The following is a 19,769-nucleotide window of genomic DNA, read 5'->3' as shown; positions in this document are numbered from 1 at the left end:
CCGTTTGCGACCTCTGCCGTGCGCCCGCCGTTCTCTGCCCGCCGCAGGTGGGCCCAGCCGGCGCCCAGTTTGGCCTGCTGGCGTGCCTCTTCGTGGAGCTGCTGCAGAGCTGGCAGCTGCTGGCGAGCCCCGGCTGGGCGCTGACGAAACTGCTCGCCATCCTCGTCATCCTGCTGGCGTTCGGCCTGCTGCCGTGGATCGACAATTTCGCGCAGATGTCCGGCTTCGTGGCGGGCCTGCTGCTGTCCTTCACCTTCCTGCCGTACATCGCGTTCGGGCGCGCCGACCGTTACCGCAAGCGCGTGCAGATCATCGGCTCGGCGCTCGCTTTCGCCGGCCTCTTCGCAGGCCTGATCCTCGCCTTCTACATCTACCCCATAAACTGCACCTGGTGCGAATACCTCACCTGCATCCCCTTCACCGACGAGTTCTGCGAGAAGTACGAGCTGGAGGGGCACATCCACTAGGCCGGGCCGGCCGGCAACGCCCGCGGCCGTCGCGAACCTCTCACGTTTTCGCCGGAGCGCGATGGGGCGTCACGATGTCGTGCAAGGAGGGGCGCCGGTTTCTTCCCGTCACGGAGGCAGACGCGCTGCTGCGTTTGTCGTCGCCGCCGCTATCGGAGTGGAGCCGCAACTCAAACTACGAAACTGTCTTTTATTTTAGCAGCTAGGGCACACCGAGATATGTAGCCCTTTTTTTTTTCAGAAGGTACCCCGGCCACGAACTATAGGCTAAGGAAGTGTTTTGTTGTTGTTGTTGTTTTCGCGTGGACATTTATAGCGGCCGAATACTCTGCAACGCGTTTGTATGTTCGTTCTAAATGTGGAAGGGAAAAGCGGAGGAGCCTCAGGAAATCCACGCGACCACGTGGAGAGAGAGAGAGAGAGAACATGCAAACTCCAAACATACAGCAGGTGTCGGGGTCGAAGCCACGACCTGCTGCATACCAGGCGAGGTAGTTAACATCTAAACAGAATTGACAATGGTGGCGCTCGCGATTCTGCGCGTCTACCATGAGATCAGTCACCGATTTCCCTCCGGAGGATCCGCCAAATCCATTATCCTCGCTGCAATCGGCGGCGCCACATTTTTTTTTTCTCGTTTCAAAAGTTTGAAACGAACAAAATAACTCGCAAACAATCCACAGATGCCGTGCGCCAAATTCCAGCAAGTCTTAAGGGAGCAGCAAAGACTCAACTGTGCTCTCCCTCCCCAAGGTGTCACCTGCTGCCCCCCCCCCCCTCCCCATGTGAATTTCAACTTTCAAGGGCCTCTTCCATGCAGGACATTCATTGCAGGGCATCCATTGGCGTCAAGGTGATGCCGAGTGTGGTCGCGCCGGCGGCTGTAGACGTCGGAGGTAGGGGGCGCGCACTGGATTTTGTTGAAATAATTTACCGTACCGGGCAGTGGGTGTCAGATGCTGTCGAAATTCACTCCAGCCCGATGAACTTTTGTGGTCGGGGGGGGGGGCGGTGAGCACGTGGCCGCGGGCGTGGCTGTCGAATCGCTGTAATTTTTTGCCACGTGGAGCGATCCGTGACCGTGTGCTGTCTTGCGTGTAATTACGTCGCATGCTTCGTTGTGGAAATCGCGTGGCAGTTAAAAAAAAAAGGGGCCCTCCTTTAACGTGGCGCGGATTTAGTTTTAACGAAATCAGTGGGTACTTATTCACTGCCAGCAGTTGTTTCTTATTATTTTTCGGTCATATATTTTTTCATTTTCGTTGTTTTCGTCAAACCCCGCCGCACCACGAGATGGCGTTAAAGTCACCGAAGCATCGACGACGACGACGACGACTTTGGGAGCCGGCAAAACGAGTGCCACCGGCGCGTGTGACCCGACCGTGACAAGACCAGACTTAGGAGCCTGAATGATAAAGACGCAGCCTTTAGATTACACTGGTCAACCCACTTTTTCTGGCATAAGGTATTCCAACGGGTTTTAGGGTAATTTTGGGGTACTGATTCCAAATCTGGCATCAGTTTTTGTCTATCACATCAGGTTTTTGAGATGTCAAATATTGCATTTGCAATAAAAACTGCAGAAGAAAAATCTTAAATAAATGTGGATATCTACATAAAATGATATTATAAACACACTATCCTAAAAATACAGCACCATATTTTAACACTAAAGCAGTCACTGACTCGCAACAACTTGCAATCATAAGTGACAGAGTTAATTTCGGGTAAAATCAATGAAAACGGGGTATGCCGATAGCATAAAAATGAGATGTGATGGAGCAAATCTGAGATCAGATTTGGAATCAGCACCCTGAAATTAGTCTAAAACAGCTGCAAAAGTCCAGGCCAGAATTTTTTTTAGTTTTTTGTTGACCAGTGTAATTTGATGTTGCCAGAGGCCACCACAGTGAGCCGATGAAGACCCAAACAAGGCGATTAACTTTGTATTTTAAACAATTTACAGAGCTCACCACGCTGGCGATATGTTTTATCTCCCTCGCATGGTATACAGGAGGTGTCGTGGGTTCCATCCTGAGCCTTGGGCCTGTGCATTTGGAGTTTGCGTGTTCTCCGTGTGGGAACTCCAGCTTTTCTCTCCACGCATTTCGGTTAGTTGGCTGCTATAAATGTTCCCCACGTGATAAGCCGCTTCGTCGGGATCGCTTGTGGCCAGGTCGCTTCCAAAGAAAAACAGCTCTCAGCTCGGTGGACCTCAGCTGGTAAAATAAAACAAGATTTGCTGGGCTGGCCGTGATGTTGGAGGGAGCGGGCCAAGCCCTTACACCATCTTGGTGACAAAGATTGGACTGCGTTTATGACCGATGATGAAATCCACACTAAAGGATTAACATTTCCGCAGCTTACAAAAATAACGATTAGGAGCAGTTATTGCCCTTTGAGTCAATCATGGAGTGCGCAGGGCGATCGCGAAAGAAGCCACTGCCGCCAGTTTGGCAACGATTCTTTGCCGTTGTGTAATCCCGATTGATTAATGTGCGGGTCGTTTTCTTTGTTGACAATTTGGCAAGAATTGGACCGTGACTACACGCGGGGCCTTTGACTACCCGTTGTGACATCCACCGCATTGCGAACGACGCACAGGACTTCATGGCGGATGCACGCGCCGCAGTATTCACCAGGGCGGCCTGCCGGATTCGAAACCACGAAACCTCCACACAGCAGTCGTTGAACGAATGTTGTGGTCGATTAGACCTGATAAACAACAAAATGCTGATTAAAATGGACACTGGGCCCTCTGCAAGTCCAAGCTGATCGATGAGAGGGGTCCTCTTTTGAGACTAATTAACTTTTGCTGTTAATTTCGATTTAAAGCTTTCGTGACTGCAGCAGGGATTCATCTTCTTGGTTCTTTCGGTAAAGTCACGTAGAAGGGAAGTAATAAAATAATAAAAATAAAACATATAATTCTCACGACGTTTCGGCCACAGACCAGGTTTTCACCTGAGGACGGCTGCTTGCGTTGCGGCCGAAACGTCGTGAGAATTGTTTTATTTTTATTATTTTATTACTTCCCTTCTACGTGACTTTACCGAAAGAACCAAGAAGATTTTGCTGTTGATATTTGGTCCCACGATTTGCATTATATTCGCTCGAACCTGTGCAAGTGCGTGCGCGTTTTCCCTTGGTCCGAGTACAAGGGTGTAAGATAGTACAATGTTCTTGTTACCCTAGCAATATGCGGGATATGACAATCAACTATTTAAACGTCCACTTTATACTGAAAAGATTTTCGCGTGAAAAAAGTCCGACGGGTTAGAAAAAAGTTCTTTATTCTGTTGCCAAACCAGGTACTTGGTGAGCGTTGTGATGCAATCAATACTTTGAGTAGCTGCGTTTGCCTGTAAGATGAGTTGTAAACACACACACGCACGGATAAGATGGCAGGACAAGGAACTGAGATGATGGGGTTATCCCTCCACTTACTGTATTATTCACGCACTGTATCCGGGCTTACACCCAGAATTCCCGCATGGCTAGGCAGCGCACCTCAAGAAAGTTCATCATCAACGTCTGCCCCCTCAGGGACCGTGCCATTACGGTCGCGTGCGGCGTTCCGCTACTTAGAAAAAGTGTTCAAGAATAGGTGACCCGCGTTGTGGTGTGGACACGCGTTAAGCGAGGACTTGCTGTACTATTATATTTCATAAGCCGCGCTACTGCAGTTCAAAAACAACCGAGGATGCTGCCTTTCGTTTCGTTCTACGGTGCCGGTTTTCACCGCTGCTTTCCAATGTTTTTTTCCCCTCCTCCCCCTCCGTGCGTTGCGCGACGTTTCTAACTCCACCAGCCAAGAGCTTCAGGAGATTGCGGCGCTGTGCTAGGTCTTTTCACAAACGTCCGTGACCTTTTCACCGCGGTCTTATTACTGCCGTTTGAAGGCTTTGTGGCCTTGGGTTGGCGGCAGCCTTTGGGTTCTGTCGTCGTGATTCTCAGGTCTGGCATGGTCCTCGACAATACATTTCTGCACCGGGCAAAAACCCGCGTCCACTGTGTGACTCTGTCTCGCTATTGCTGTGCCTTCCACAAAGGCGCACACCACAGACGCTGGTCCGCCAGCGGACCTGCAAAATATGAACGAGACAAATTTCGATTGAAAGCTTCTTTCGTGACTGCAGGGATTCATCTTCTTGGTTCTTTCGGTAAAGTCACGTAGAAGGGAAATAATAAAATAAAACATAATTAAAGAATTCTCACGACGTAGAATGGAAATAATAAAAATAAAACATAATAAAATAATTCTCACGACGTTTCGGCCACAAGGCAAGCGGCCGTCCTCAGGTGGAGAACAGGTCTGTCGAGAAGACGGCATCTGAATGACACACCCCAGGCTTGGAGCGTCTATTTAAGCTGGGAGGGAGGAGGAAGAGTGCCTTATTTCCATTCTACGTGACTTTACCGAAAGAACCAAGAAGATGAATCCCTGCAGTCACAAAAGCTTTCAATCGAAATTCTCACGACGTTTCGGCTGCTTGCGTTGTGGCCGAAACGTCGTGAGAATTATTTTATTATGTTTTATTTTTGTTATTTACATTCTACGTCGTGAGAATTATTTAATTATGTTTTATTTTTATTCTTTTATTATTTCCCTTCTACGTGACTTTACCGAAAGAACCAAGAAGAGATGAACGAGACATTCTGCTTGCGACGATCGTATCGACTTAAAATTGATATGCCACTCGCTTAAATGCCTTGGCAACTGGAAGCGCCTTACCGTCACATCTCATATCGAGTCTTCAAAGGGACACCCTCTCCAACCCCCCCCCCACGTGGCAGCTGTCCCTGTGTGGCACAAGGTGGAACACAGCACTTGGCCTGCAAGTAGGGCCATTGCTCTGCCAGTTGGGGGCAATTGCAGCGTGTAAACCCCCCCACCCCGAGTTGAGTAACTGCAATTCATTAAGACTTCTAACCAGAGGATCCTGAAGCGTCGGCAGTTTTGGCCGCTTTCATCATTATTGCACCCGAAAAGATACCTCGAGTGCCTGGAGAAAGCCCCAAAAACTCCCCCCCCCACCACCGCGATCGCTGCCTTTGCTGTGATGCTGTTCTCAGCGTGCGCTCCGCTGCAAGGATAGTGCCGGAGAAGATGCTTGCGGTCCACTGCCGTTACGTCACCGCACACATTGACACAGCCACGCGTGCTGGGTGGGGTGGGGTGGTGGCGGGGGTGACCCCATCTCCAGTGGCGCAGCACGCCGACCCACAGTCCGCAAGTCCAGAGGGGCCGGGTTCGAGTCCCGGTGGTTGGTGGCCGTGACGCGGGAATAGAAGTGGGTTCGTAGTGGAGCGCGCTAACACGACACGCACACACACGCGCTAACACGACACGCACACACACACGCACTAACACGACACACGCAGACACGCGCTAACACGACACGCACACACACGCGCTAACACGACACGCACACACACACGCACTAACACGACACACGCAGACACGCGCTAACACGACACGCACACACACGCGCTAACACAACACGCACACACACACGCGCTAACACAACACGCGCACACACACGCGCTAACACGACACGCACACACACACGCGCTAACACAACACGCGCACACACACGCGCTAACGACACACGCAGACACGCGCTAACACGACACGCACACACACACGCGCTAACACGACACGCACACACACGCGCTAACACAACACGCACACACACGCGCTAACACGACACGCACACACACACGCGCTAACACAACACGCGCACACACACGCGCTAACACGACACGCACACACACACGCGCTAACACGACACGCACACACACACGCGCTAACACGACACGCACACACACACGCGCTAACACGACACGCACACACACGCGCTAACACGACACGCACACACACACGCTAACACGACACACACACACACGCACTAACACGACACACGCAGACACGCGCTAACACGACACGCACACACACGCGCTAACACAACACGCACACACACACGCTAACACGACACACACACACACGCGCTAACACGACACACACACACACGCGCTAACACGACACGCACACACACACGCGCTAACACGACACGCACACACACACGCGCTAACACAACACACGCACACACACGCGCTAACACGACATGTGCTAACACGACACGCACTAACACGACACGCACACATACGCGCTAACACAACACGCGCACACACACACGCGCTAACACAACACGCGCACACACGCGCTAACACAACACGCGCACACACACACGCGCTAACACAACACGCGCACACACACACGCGCTAACACAACACACGCACACACACGCGCTAACACGACATGTGCTAACACGACACGCACTAACACGACACGCACACATACGCGCTAACACAACACGCGCACACACGCGCTAACACGACACGCACTAACACGACACGCACACACACGCGTTAACACGACACGCACTAACACGACACGCACACACACGCGCTAACACAACACGCGCACACACGCGCTAACACGACACGCACTAACACGACACGCACACATACGCGCTAACACAACACGCGCACACACGCGCTAACACGACACGCACTAACACGACACGCACACACACGCTAACACGATACGCACACACACGACACGCACACACACGCGTTAACACGACATGCCCTAACACGACACGCGCTAACACGACACGCACACACACGCGTTAACACGACACGCGCTAACACGACACGCACACACACGCTAACACGACACGCACACACACGCACACACACGACACGCACACACGCGGCGCACGTACACTGACAAAGATGCACGAACTTTGCTCCCCACGCATCTTCAGCATTACAAAAAAGACAAAGATCCCCCGTATAGCCTTAACAGACTGTCGGGGCAAGTTCTGTTGGCAAGCACCTATGAAGGCTGACACGTGACACGAGGGGGTGGGTGGCCAGCACCGCGCCCGACCGCCTTTGTCTCCCTAAAGACGATGTTTACACACCGCACCAGGTGCTCATTTGAGGCCAAGCAGACTTAGGGGAGGCCCAAGACTGGTTTAGATAATCGTCACTGGTGTTGGCTATGAGCGGGAATTGAACTCATGTCACCAGGTTCGTAGCGCAGCACGCCAACTGCTCCACTACCGTTCCCCAGTATCACACGCCAGAGGTCGCAAACGGGGTTTTGATTCCTTACCCGTACCCGGCCGCACCAGTACCCGTACCCGGCCGGGTAGGGTAGCCGGGTATCGGGTAGGGTACGGGTATCGGGTACTCGATTGCGACCTCTGGGATGAAGCCATGTTGCAGGCGCGGGTGGGTTGATTCTAGGAACTTGAATTGTGAGAAGAGACAAGACGTTGGGAAATGAGTGACAAACGGTGACTCACCAGTGACTCACGGCCTACCCGTACCCGGCCGCACCAGGGTCGCAAGGGAGACCGGCTGGGTACGGCTAGCCGGGTATCGGGTAGGGTACGGGTACCGGCTACCCGGTTGCGACCTCTGTCACACGCACGCACGACAACTCACGATACCACCAACCCCAGGGCCGTTTCTCTCGCTACTTCTTAAACTGCGGTGCCCTGCCTCCACCGCCCCCACCAAACCCGCCCCTGGCGCCACGCTTGACCGCCGGTCTCCCACCGCCTCCGGCAGCGGCAGCAGCGGCCAGCACGTCGGCGTACGGCGCGTGCACAAACTCGTGCAGGCGGCGCGCGGCTCCCTCCCCGCCCAGCAGCTCGGCGAGCTCGCCAACGCTCAGCCGCGCCAGCTGGGCCAGCGAGCCGGCGCGGCGCGCCACGGCCCGGCAGCAGCGCGCCGTCACGCCGGGCAGACGCAGGAGCAGGTCGTAGGGGCCGGGGTTGAACGCCGAAGCGTCGGGGTCGGGGACGCCGCCGTCGGGGTCACCGCCGTCGGGGTCGGGGTCACCGTCGGCTTCGGCCGGGGCGGTGGGCTCGGCCTGGCCGACCTTGAGCTCGCAGAAGAGCTGAGCGGCGGCGTGCGGCGAGGCGCACCACAGCAAGCGCAGGCGGGGAAAGTGGAGCGTGAGCAGCGCCAGGCGGGAGCACACGTCGGTGGAGGAGATCTCCTGTTGGCGGAGGGGAGGGGGGGGGGGCGATGAGGAGTTGGCAAGCGCGGTGGGGTCACAACTGTTCTCACAAAGATTCCCCCGTGCAGCCTTTAACGGGCTGTTGGGGCGAGTGCCGTTAGCGAGCAGCACCTATGAAGGTCGGCACGGCACACGAGGGGGTGGGTGGCCAACACCACGCCCGGCCGCCTTTGTCGCCCCCAGTGGCGATGTTTAACACACGGCACCAGGGTACTTGAGGCTGAGTCGACCTAGGGGAGGCCCAGGACCGGTTCAGATAATCGTCACCGGCGTTGGCCGTGAGCGGGAATCGAACCCGGTCCGTCAGGTTCCCTAGCGCCAAGCGCTACACTACCGCTCCCTGGCACACGTGTGTGTGTGTGTGCGTGCGTGTGTGTGCGTGTGTGTGTGCGTGTGTGTGTGCGTGCGCGTGTGTGTCAGTGTGTGTGTGTGTGCGTGTGTGCGTGTGTGTGTCAGTGTGTGTGCGTGCGCGTGTGTGTGTGTGTGTGCGTGTGTGTGTGTGCGTGTGTGCGTGCGCGTGTGTGCGTGTGTGTGCGTGCGTGTGTCTGTGTGTCAGTGTGTGCATGGGGAGCGGTAGTGCAGCGGTTAGCGCGCTGCACTATGAACCTGGCGACCCGGGTTCGATTCCCGCTCATGGCAAACACCAGTGACGATTATCTGAACCGGTCCTGGGCCTCCCTTAGGTCGACTCGGCCTCAAATGAGTACCTGGTGCGGTGTGTAAATATCGCCACTAGGGAGACAAAGGCGGTCGGGCATTGTGCTGGCCACCCACCCCCTCGTGTGCCGTTACTGGCCTTCATAGGTGCTCGCTAACAGCACTTGCCCCTACAGTCTGTTAAGGCTACACGGGGGATCTTTGTATCTTTGTGCGTGTGTAATGCGGGCGAAAGCGACCTTCCGGATGTGACGTCACGAGGAGGCGGAGCCAGGTGACGTGGGTGAAAGGTAGGGGGTCCTTAAGCGCGTAAACCGGGAGGAGAAGTCAGTCGGGGTGTGAATGGAAAGGTGTGGGGCCACGCGGGCGTACGAGCCGAGGGGGCACCGTCAGAAGCGGGAGCCAACCCTGGGAACAGTAGGGGGCTACTGGGAGGTGTAAAGCTGCAGACAGAGATATGCAGTAAGGCTGTGTGTGAGGGGCAGCGAGGTGGCTGCCAAGAGTCGCAGGAGCAACGAGAAGGTGAGACAGCACGAGGCTGTCAGAGCTGCAGCAGGAACAGCCAAGGGAGCTGTGTGAGAGTACAGCAGCGGAGCTGCTGTGGGGCTGCAAGAGCGACAAGAACAGCAGCGGGGCTGCTGATGTGGACTGGAGTGACATCGGAACCAGCACAGAGAGAATAAGAGAGACAGCCGTGTGGGAACGCAGTACGGACCGAATAAAGGACACTGAGCCAGAGATCGTGGTCAAGTCTTTTATTACACTGGGGTCAGAAGTGAAACGGCATGTCTAAGCAAGTAAGGAAGAAAATTCCCCCGGCGCCAGCATCGGCTTCTTCGTCCGACGACGACGAATTCCCTCCGACCACGGATTCTGCTGGGGTGGTGGAGGAGAGCCCTGCTGAGGGGAGCACGGGGACGGGCGTGGAAGATGTCGGCGCGATGGCGGGTCCGTCAACAACATCGGACGCTGACCAAAGATGGCAACAGGTGGCAGAACAACTGAAGACACTCAAGGACGTCCTGGCGCATCTGTGTCACCTCGTTACGCCAAGGACGACGATGGAACGAGAAGGTGCTCCACGGGCCGCCACGTTGCCTGCCCTGCCGCCGCCATTGGCCACGCGGCAAGAAGACGCCATCTTGCGCGCTCCGCGGCGCCAAACCGCCATCTTGGCCACGCCGCGGGCCGACGCCATTTTGAATTTGCCTCCCGAACAACCATCATTGGAAGACGGCGTAAAGAGGAGTCGGAGTCGCCACCTTACTACAGTTAAGGAATTCTCTATCGGGGGCGATTGGAGCGCTTTCGCCTGCCGATTTTTGGCGGCGGTTCGTTCAGCAAGATGGACCGATGCGGAGGCCTTGGAAGTGTTGCCGACTCTACTGGACGACGAATCTGTTCGATTTTTCCGTTCCATAACGGCCGATAAGAAGAAGACTTTATGTGGAGTTTTTGAGGAAATGGCCGACGCCTATGAGCCACCTGACGACGCGCATCGGCGATTCGCTCAACGACAACGAGCACCCGAAGAATCGCCCGTGGCGTTCAGGGGTGCGGTGTTGGAGCTGGCCATGGCAGCATATCCTGACACGCCACAGGATCTGCTCGAGCCTCTCATATTGGGGAAAATGCTGGAGCTGTCTCGGGATCTGGGGATCCCCATGCCTGTGTGTGGGCATGAGAAGCTCACGTCCCGGGCGGCAGCAAAGTGTCTGGATGCGCAGTTTAATCTCCGTCGCTGGAAGCAAGTGGCGGCATGGACGGGTGGGCCCGTCAAGGAAGGAGGCGCGATGGGGTGGGACCCCACAAGGGCGATCTATGTGCCGGATGAGCGGGGTCCACAGGAGCTGACGGCTGCCTCCTCTCCATGGCCGGGGCCGCGCGCTACGCCATCGGGACGGGGCCGCCGGGATGCAAGACCTGCGCTTCGGCGCAACGAGGCCGATTGCTTCCGCTGCGGCCGTAGGGGCCATTACGCCAAAGATTGCTGGGCCCGCTTCCCGGGTCCGCCGCAGCAGGAGCCCACAACACCGGACAAGCCGACCAAGGAACCTCCGAAACAGGCATGTCGGCACGCACCAGACACTCGGCAAGGCTTTACACCTCACCCACCACCTTTGTTGCGCGATCCTATTGTTGTTGTTAAAGAAAGGCCATCGACGGGGCCTTGTCATTCAGTTACGCAGTGGCGCAAATTGGCACGGAGAGTTGTCGCGGCCGCTACGGGTTCGTCCACTGTACCGGGGTCCATACAAGGTGTGGACGTGCGCATTTTGGTCGACTCGGGAGCGTCTGCGACTATTATATCGGATGTCATTTTCCATCTGTTGGGCATTCCGCCGGGGGCTGTGCGTCCGGTTTATGGGTCTTGCGTCGCTGCGAACGGGGGTAGTATGGGTATCGTGGGCCAGGTGGATGCTAAGATATCTATAGGGGATGTGTCGGCTTCGGGCGTTGTGTTAATATCGAGATCTTTGGCGGTTCCTTGCTTACTAGGCACGGATTTTTTGGCTAAGATGCCCATTTTGATTAAAATCAATGAGAATTGTATTGAATTGCCGGGGGGCCGTCGAATCTCGTTTCTGCCGTCGCCCTGGGGGCGACCTGCTTCGGCCGTACAGGTGCAGGCGCTGTCCGTCGCATCTGTGGACATCCCACCTGGTTCACAGATGCTTATACCCTTGCGGTATCGGAAGCCCCTGCCCAATCGGCTAGGAGCACAAGGGGTCTTGTTGTCACCATCCGCCACGATAACAACGGGATTGGCGTTAGTTGGGGCACAGACCATCGTCCGGCCGGATCAATTACCGGTTTTACAGGTGCTTAATGCGGGGGTGGAAAACATCCGTGTTCCGGCCGGTACGGTTGTGGCACATGCCACTACGGCGTTTGCGACGCACGATTGTCCGCATCGCCGGGGAGTGGTCGCTGGTGTTTCCGAGCCAAGGGGTTCGGATAATCGTTGGATCGCTACCTTATGTGACGAAAATTCTTCCCTGTCCGTGGGGCAACGTGATGCGCTGCGTAAATTGTTGCTGATGTATTCGGATGTGTTCAGCTCCGACGATTTGGATTTGGGACGCACATCGTTGCTTTCCCATCACATTGAGACGGGCGACGCTGCCCCTATTCGGTTAAATTCGCATCGGATGAGTCCAGCGGAGCGAGAACACGTTCGGGGGGCGGTGGAAGACATGTTGGCTGCGGACATTATATCGCCATCTAACAGCCCATGGGGCGCTCCTGTGGTCTTGGTTAAGAAAAAGGATGGCAACTTGCGATTTTGTGTCGATTTCCGGAAATTGAATAAGATATCGGTGGCAGATGCGTACCCCCTGCCGCGTATGGACGACTCCCTTGACGCATTGTCGGGGGCTAAGTTCTTTTCCACACTGGACCTCTCTTCGGGATTTTGGCAGCTTCCCCTTGACGAGTCCTCACGGGAGAAAACCGCATTCCGTACGCCGCAGGGGTTATTTCAATTCAACTGCCTCCCGATGGGATTGAACGCGGCCCCTGCTACATTTCAAAGATTGATGGAGCTCGTTTTGACGGGGTTGCAGTGGGAGACGTGTCTTATATATTTGGACGATATTATTGTGTTCAGCCGCACATTTGAGGAACATTTAACGCGGCTGGAGACAGTGTTCACGAGGATGCGCTCTGCCAATTTGAAATTCAAACCAAAGAAATGCCACCTACTGCAACGGTCCGTCCGTTATTTGGGGCACATTGTGAGTGCAGAGGGGGTGTCCACGGATCCGGAAAAGACGGCGTGTGTCCGGGATTGGCCGACTCCGGCCTCTGTGGGGGATGTTCGGCGCTTTTTGGGATTTGCCTCGTATTACCGAAGATTTGTGCCGGGGTTTGCGACGATTGCGAGGCCCTTGCATCTCCTTACGGGTAAAGGACGGAAATTTGTTTGGGGAGAGCCGGAAGAGGCGGCCTTTCGGAGTCTGCGTGATCTATTGGCTACGGCCCCGACATTGGATTATCCCGATTTTGATCGCCCTTTCATTCTTGATACGGACGCGAGTGACACAGGTATTGGGGCGGTATTATCACAGTCTAAAGGGGGCGTAGAGCGCGTCGTGGCGTATGGTAGCCGAGTCTTGTCGCCTGCGGAAACACGCTACTGTGTCACTCGTAGAGAACTTTTGGCGGTTGTTTTTTTCCTACGGCAATTTCGACCGTACCTTTACGGTCGTTCTTTTATTGTGCGTACGGATCATGCGGCCTTGCAATATGCACTTAAAATGGACCAGCCATCGGGACAGTGGGCACGTTGGTTGGACACGCTGCAGGAATTTTCCTTCCAAATTCAACATCGGAAGGGAGTGCGCCATGCGAACGCTGACGCACTTTCCAGATTACCAGGGCGCGCCCCTTGTAAATGTGCGTCGGGGACGCATAGGTGTTCGCCGATTCTGAACCCCCCTCAGCCGCTTTCGTTGGCCGTCAGGAAGTCGGATACTCCGATGGAACCGGGACCGACTGATGGGGTTTTGAATCTGCCGCGGTCTGTCTGGATTCGGGAACAGATGATGGACGAGTCGTTGTTGTCCATGCGGAAGCGGTCTATGAGGGACAATGGGAGTCCGAGTTCGGCTGTGGGGCCGCGAACCGCTCTCCGAGATGGTCTGCTTATGTGGCAAGAAAGGTTCCAGGAAAGCTGGCGTGTGGTGGTACCAACGTCCTTGCGATTTGAGTTGATTAGAACTCTCCATTGTGACACACTATTGCATTTAGGGGTGCAGAAGACCTTGTTGACGTTACAACGTCATTATTTTTGGCACGGCATGGCGACAGATGTCGTAGGGCACGTGCGCGCGTGCCCTGAATGCGCCCGGCGTAAGCCGCCTAAACATCCTTACGTGCCGCCTCTCCAGTCGATTCAGGTGTCTCGAGTCAATGAATTGGTGGCACTGGACATATTGGGACCCTTCCCACCATCGGCGAGGGGAAATAAATATTTGCTGGTAGGGGTTGAGTATCTCTCCCGTTGGCCGATGGCCTGGCCGTTGCCCGATCAGTCGGCCGCGGCCATCACCGACGCCTTTTTGTTTGGGTACATTATGGACAAGGGGGCGCCGGAGAGACTCCTCACAGACCAGGGCCGAAATTTCTCTTCTAAATTATTGGCTGAAGTGTGCGCAGGCCTTGGGACTAAGAAGATACGGACATCTCCATACCATCCGCAGACGGATGGTATGGTTGAGCGGCTGAACAGGACATTGTCTGCCATGCTTTGCCATACTGTGAGTGAACAGCAATCGGATTGGGATCTGCACATCCCCGGAGTGCTTTCGGCGTACAGGATGACGCCCCATGCGGCTACAGGGTATTCGCCGTTTTACCTTATGTATGGTCGGGAAAACGTGCCTCCGGTGGATGTGCAATTGGGTACTGGGGTGAAGGGACCTCGTAAACCACTCCCTGAATACATTCAGGACACGGTTCGCCGGGTTACGGAGGCGCGGAAAAACGCCCGCGTGGCTACGGCCAAAGCCCAGGCCCGGAACGAGCGGTATGCTCGGCGGTCTGAGGGGGAGTGCCCCTGGAAGGTGGGAGACCTGGCCTGGCTCCATTGCCCGCAGGTGCGGCCGGGGACCTCTCCTAAATTGCACAAACCTTGGCATGGTCCTGTGCGCCTCATTGAGGTTCCCAATCCACAGTCGGCGCGCGTTCAGTTTGGTTCTCGCCGTTGGTTTGTTCATACGTCGCGGTTGAAACCATATGTTGCTCCCCTACGTGATGCGTCATCTCCCAATGTTGCCTTGCCGGGGTCTGTTGCTGCCGACTCTCCCCTGCCTGCGTCCACTGATCTTGCTCGAGCGCCTGTCGTACCTGTTCCAGACAGGCCGACCGTGACACCGCGGGGGAGGAGTGGGCCTGTTCGGAGGGCGCCTGCCAGGGCTGCGGTACCTTCAAGCCCGGCGACCCTTCCGACCCCGCTGCAGGCGCATTCGCGGAATACGACCAAGACTGATTCGTCAGGGACACGAGATGTCGGTGGACTTCCAATCGCAGCAGGGGAATTACCCCCTGTCATTTCTCGTGTTCCATCGCGTCCCCGTTCTACAAGTGGGCCGCCGACCGTCCGGGACGGGCCGGCGACCCGCACTCGTTCCAAATCGCTTACGTTTCGTTGATTGTATGTTGTTATTGTTCTTGTTCTTGCCGTCGTATTTATCGCATGCTTTCGTACGTTCGTCGATGTTACTTGTGTGTTGTTCTTGTTGTTATATTGCATGCTTAGTGTCCTTTAAGGGGGAAGGTCGGTTCACCGCATTACGCTTTGGTGTTGTTCAGCCGAGGTCGGCTGGGTTTTTTCTATGGGGGAGGGTGGTGTAATGCGGGCGAAAGCGACCTTCCGGATGTGACGTCACGAGGAGGCGGAGCCAGGTGACGTGGGTGAAAGGTAGGGGGTCCTTAAGCGCGTAAACCGGGAGGAGAAGTCAGTCGGGGTGTGAATGGAAAGGTGTGGGGCCACGCGGGCGTACGAGCCGAGGGGGCACCGTCAGAAGCGGGAGCCAACCCTGGGAACAGTAGGGGGCTACTGGGAGGTGTAAAGCTGCAGACAGAGATAGGCAGTAAGGCTGTGTGTGAGGGGCAGCGAGGTGGCTGCCAAGAGTCGCAGGAGCAACGAGAAGGCGAGACAGCACGAGGCTGTCAGAGCTGCAGCAGGAACAGCCAAGGGAGCTGTGTGAGAGTACAGCAGCGGAGCTGCTGTGGGGCTGCAAGAGCGACAAGAACAGCAGCGGGGCTGCTGATGTGGACTGGAGTGACATCGGAACCAGCACAGAGAGAATAAGAGAGACAGCCGTGTGGGAACGCAGTACGGACCGAATAAAGGACACTGAGCCAGAGATCGTGGTCAAGTCTTTTATTACACGTGCATGCGTGTGCATGCGTGTGCGCGCGTGTGTGTGTGTCCGCGTGTGTGTGTGCACGTGTGCGCGCCCGCGTGTGTGTGTGTGTGCGCGCGTGTGTGTGTGTGCATGCACGCGCGTGCGTGCGTCACCTGGTACATGGTGCCCCCGCTGCGCGCCTGCAGGGAGAACGGCTTGCCCGGGTCGAACTCGATGAGCAGCGCGGGGCGGCGGGTAGTGGCGGCACATGGCGGTGCACTGGGCGTACAGCCGCCCGTTGCCCAGCGAGGCCACCAGGTCGCCCACGCTCTTGCGCTCGACGCACAGCTGCGGCGTGAGCAGGTAGTCGCCCACGGCGATGGTCACGGGGTCCACCCGCAGGCCGCGCCGGTGCAGCAGCGCCGGCAGCTCGCTGCGGAACTCGCGCATGTCCACGATCACGCTGCGCCCGCGGTCCCCGCCGCCGTCTGCCTGCCCGCCTGCGCGACGGGTCGTGGTGGTGGTGGTTGTTGTTGTTGTTGTGGTGGAAGACAGAACGGTGGTGGAAAGCGGGAGAGTTGTGGTGAGTGGTGAGAGCGCTGTGCTACGACCCCGGCTACCCGACCCCGGCTACGCGACCCCGGCTACGCGACCCCGGCTACCCGACCCCGGCTGCCCGACCCCGGCTACGCGACCCCGGCTACGCGACCCCGGCTACGCGACCCCGGCTACGCGACCCCGGCTACCCGACCCCGGCTACCCGACCCCGGCTGCCCGACCCCGCTACCCGACCCCGGCTACCCGACCCCGGCTACGCGACCCCGGCTGCCCGACCCCGGCTACCCGACCCCGGCTGCCCGACCCCGGCTACCCGACCCCGGCTACCCGACCCCGGCTACCCGATCTTTATCTTCGGCAGTACAGGACGGGATGGGGAGGGTGGAATGCACGGCTACTGCCGATGGATGGATGGTGGTGGTAGTGGCTTTAACCAGGAGAATTCTGTCCGTGTGAACCGTGTACCTGCATAACATTCAAGTTGTCGCCGGGCCCAAATCCATTGACGGCTGCACGCCAGTACTTATGTGAACAGCTTCCCAGCAAACTACCAGCTTACACCGCTTAGCAGTGGCCCGCTGGGCTGCACGTGTGTGCGCACGTATGTGGGCGCATGCCCAATCACCGCATGCCTAAACAGCTTTTGTTCGGCCGGATTGAGGGGGCTAAACGGGCGCGGCACGGGCTAGAGAAGAGATGGAGTGATGTAGTACAGGAGGACGTGGAGCTGAGTGGACTTGCCGATGACTGGTACCAGTGGTGTCAAGATCGGCCTCTGTGGAGGAGGCTCGTGAAGGACGCTACTGGGCAGTTGGAGGAAATCGCCCTCCAACAACAACGGAGGGCGGAGGAGCGACGCTCACAACAACGAGCGGAGCGCCGGGTGGCTAAAGCACAGCAAGTTGGTACAGTAGGGGGCACTGGTGGTGCATCAGCCAGTCATCTCGGTCATATCGGTCAGTCGACCCGTGGCACCTGGGTCTGCCCCGTGACCTCCTGCCAGCGGGCGTTCGACACTTCACGTGGCCTCAAGGTGCACATGGCCTGGCACAAGCGTCGTGGTGACGTCACCGCCACTTAGTGGCGAATGGCGGTTGTTGTTGTGGGCGCGTGTGTGGGCGTGTGTGGGCACGTGTGTGCGTGTGTGCGTGTGCGTGCGTGTGCGCGTGTGTGTGCGTGTGTGTGCGTGCGTGCGTGTGTGTGTGTGCGTGCGTGTGTGTGTGCGTGCGTGTGTGCGTGCGTGTGTGCGTGTGTGTGTGGACGCGTGTGCGTGCCACACCTGCCCTGAGCGTGTCCACGGTGGCGTCGGGGTCCTGGCTCCCTCGCATGAGGTCCAGGTTCGTGTCTTCAGCTCTCCCTTCCCGCTCCTCCGGAACCACCATGCTGGCCCTCTCCCTGCGAGGACACGTCGTGAGAATTTTATTGTTTTATATTTGTATTATTTCATTGTTTCCCTTCTACGTGACTTTACCGAAAAAAGCAATCGTTGTTTTATTTTTATTACTTCAAATAATAAAATATTATTTTCAATAATAAAATCTATTATTTTCTTATTTTAAATAATACAAATAAAGCAATTATTGTTTTATTTTAATTATTTAATTGTTTCCCTTCTACGTGAACTTTACCCAAAGAACCAAGAATAAGAATGCCTGCAGTCACGAAAGCTTTAAATCGAAATGTATTTACACTGTTACCCTGCTTACCACTCCAATATCGCAAGTCTCTGCATGGGGTGATGTACGTGGTATGACGCTGTTTGTTTCAACAATCATTAATTCTAGATTTGAAGCTTTCGTGACTGCAAGGATTCATATTCTTAGGATTTTTCGGTAAAGTCATGTGGCTGTGACGGTTCCACCTGAAGACGGAGGCGGCTTGTGTTGCCTCCGAAACGTCGTGATTTTTATTTTATTTTACTTTTATTAATTTTAATGTTTTACCTACGTGACTTTACCGAAACAAACCTAAGAATATTCAACAATCGTGTTTTTGACGATCGCCGGACTGATTCAGCCTTTGGAGAGGTTGTGCCGGTTTCGCCGGATAAGCCCGGGACCGCCCCGGATAATGTTTGCAGCCGGATAATTGATGATCAACTGTACACGGGGGAATTCTTTGTGTGTCGGTAACCTGATGAGAAGCTCAAACGCCTCCTTCTCCTTGCGCAGCGCCGTGAGGTAGCGCTGCTCCTCCGTGGAGCCTCCGAAGATCAGGAAGTAGACACTGTGGAGTCAAGCAAGAACGACGCATTCTCACTCACACGGTCACTCACTCACTGGCTCACTCACTTACTCATTCACTCTCTCACTCACTCACTCACTGACTCACTCACTCACTCACTCTCTCGCTCACTCACTCACTCACTCTCTCGCTCACTCACTCACTGACTCACTCACTGACTCACTCACTCACTCTCTCGCTCACTCACTCACTCACTGGCTCACTCACTCATTCACTCACTCACTCACTCACTCACTGACTCACTCACTCACTCACTGACTCACTCACTCACTCACTGACTCACTCACACGCCTCTCGCTCACTCACTCACTCACTCACACCTCTCTCACTCACACGATCACTCACTCACACGGTCACTCACTCACTCACACACTCACTCACTCACACGCTCACACGTCTCTCACTGACTCACTCACACGGTCACTCACTCACTCGGTCACTCACTCACTGACTCACTCACTCACACGCTCACTCACTCACACGCTCACTCGGTCACTCACTCACACGTCTCTCACTGACTCACTCACTCATTCACTCTCTCACTCACACGCTCACTCACTCACTGACTGACTCACTCACACGGTCACTCACTGACTCATTCACTCACACGCTCACTAGCTCACTCACACGTCTCTCACTCACTCACTCACACGGTCACTCACTCACTCACATGGTCGCACTCTCACTCACTCACTCACTCACTAGCTCACTCACACGTCTCTCACTCACTCACTCACACGGTCACTCACTCACTCACTCGCTCACACGTCTCTCACTCACTCACTCACTCACTCACACGGTCACTCAATCACTCACTCGCTCACACGTCTCTCACTCACTCACTCACACGGTCACTCACTCACTCACTCATTCGCTCACACGTCTCTC

General features: G+C 55.7%; 2 protein-coding genes across 2 annotated transcripts in view; one reads left to right on the top strand and one right to left on the bottom strand.

Moving 5' to 3' along the window:
• The window catches only part of LOC144736017 (inactive rhomboid protein 1-like), a 58,509-nt gene extending 54,041 nt beyond the window's left edge, over positions 1-4,468 (top strand). The window contains exon 19 of the mRNA XM_078618648.1: positions 48-4,468. Coding sequence (XP_078474774.1) covers positions 48-467 — 420 coding nt within the window. The 3' untranslated portion in view covers positions 468-4,468. The remainder of the gene's footprint in view (positions 1-47) is intronic.
• Positions 3,744-19,769, bottom strand: part of ERCC4 (ERCC excision repair 4, endonuclease catalytic subunit) — a 30,289-nt gene continuing 14,263 nt past the window's right edge. The window contains 5 exon segments of the mRNA XM_078618646.1: positions 3,744-8,547; positions 16,253-16,333; positions 16,335-16,579; positions 17,917-18,032; positions 18,771-18,863. Of these exon segments, the coding sequence (XP_078474772.1) occupies positions 8,020-8,547; positions 16,253-16,333; positions 16,335-16,579; positions 17,917-18,032; positions 18,771-18,863 (1,063 nt within the window). The 3' untranslated portion in view covers positions 3,744-8,019.

This window comes from Lampetra planeri, chromosome 58 (genome assembly GCF_965212315.1).
Source record: "Lampetra planeri chromosome 58, kcLamPlan1.2.h2, whole genome shotgun sequence".
NCBI lineage: Eukaryota > Metazoa > Chordata > Hyperoartia > Petromyzontiformes > Petromyzontidae > Lampetra > Lampetra planeri.
The sequence above is the reverse complement of the archived record's forward strand: the minus strand, read 5'-3'. Positions and strand labels throughout refer to the sequence as shown.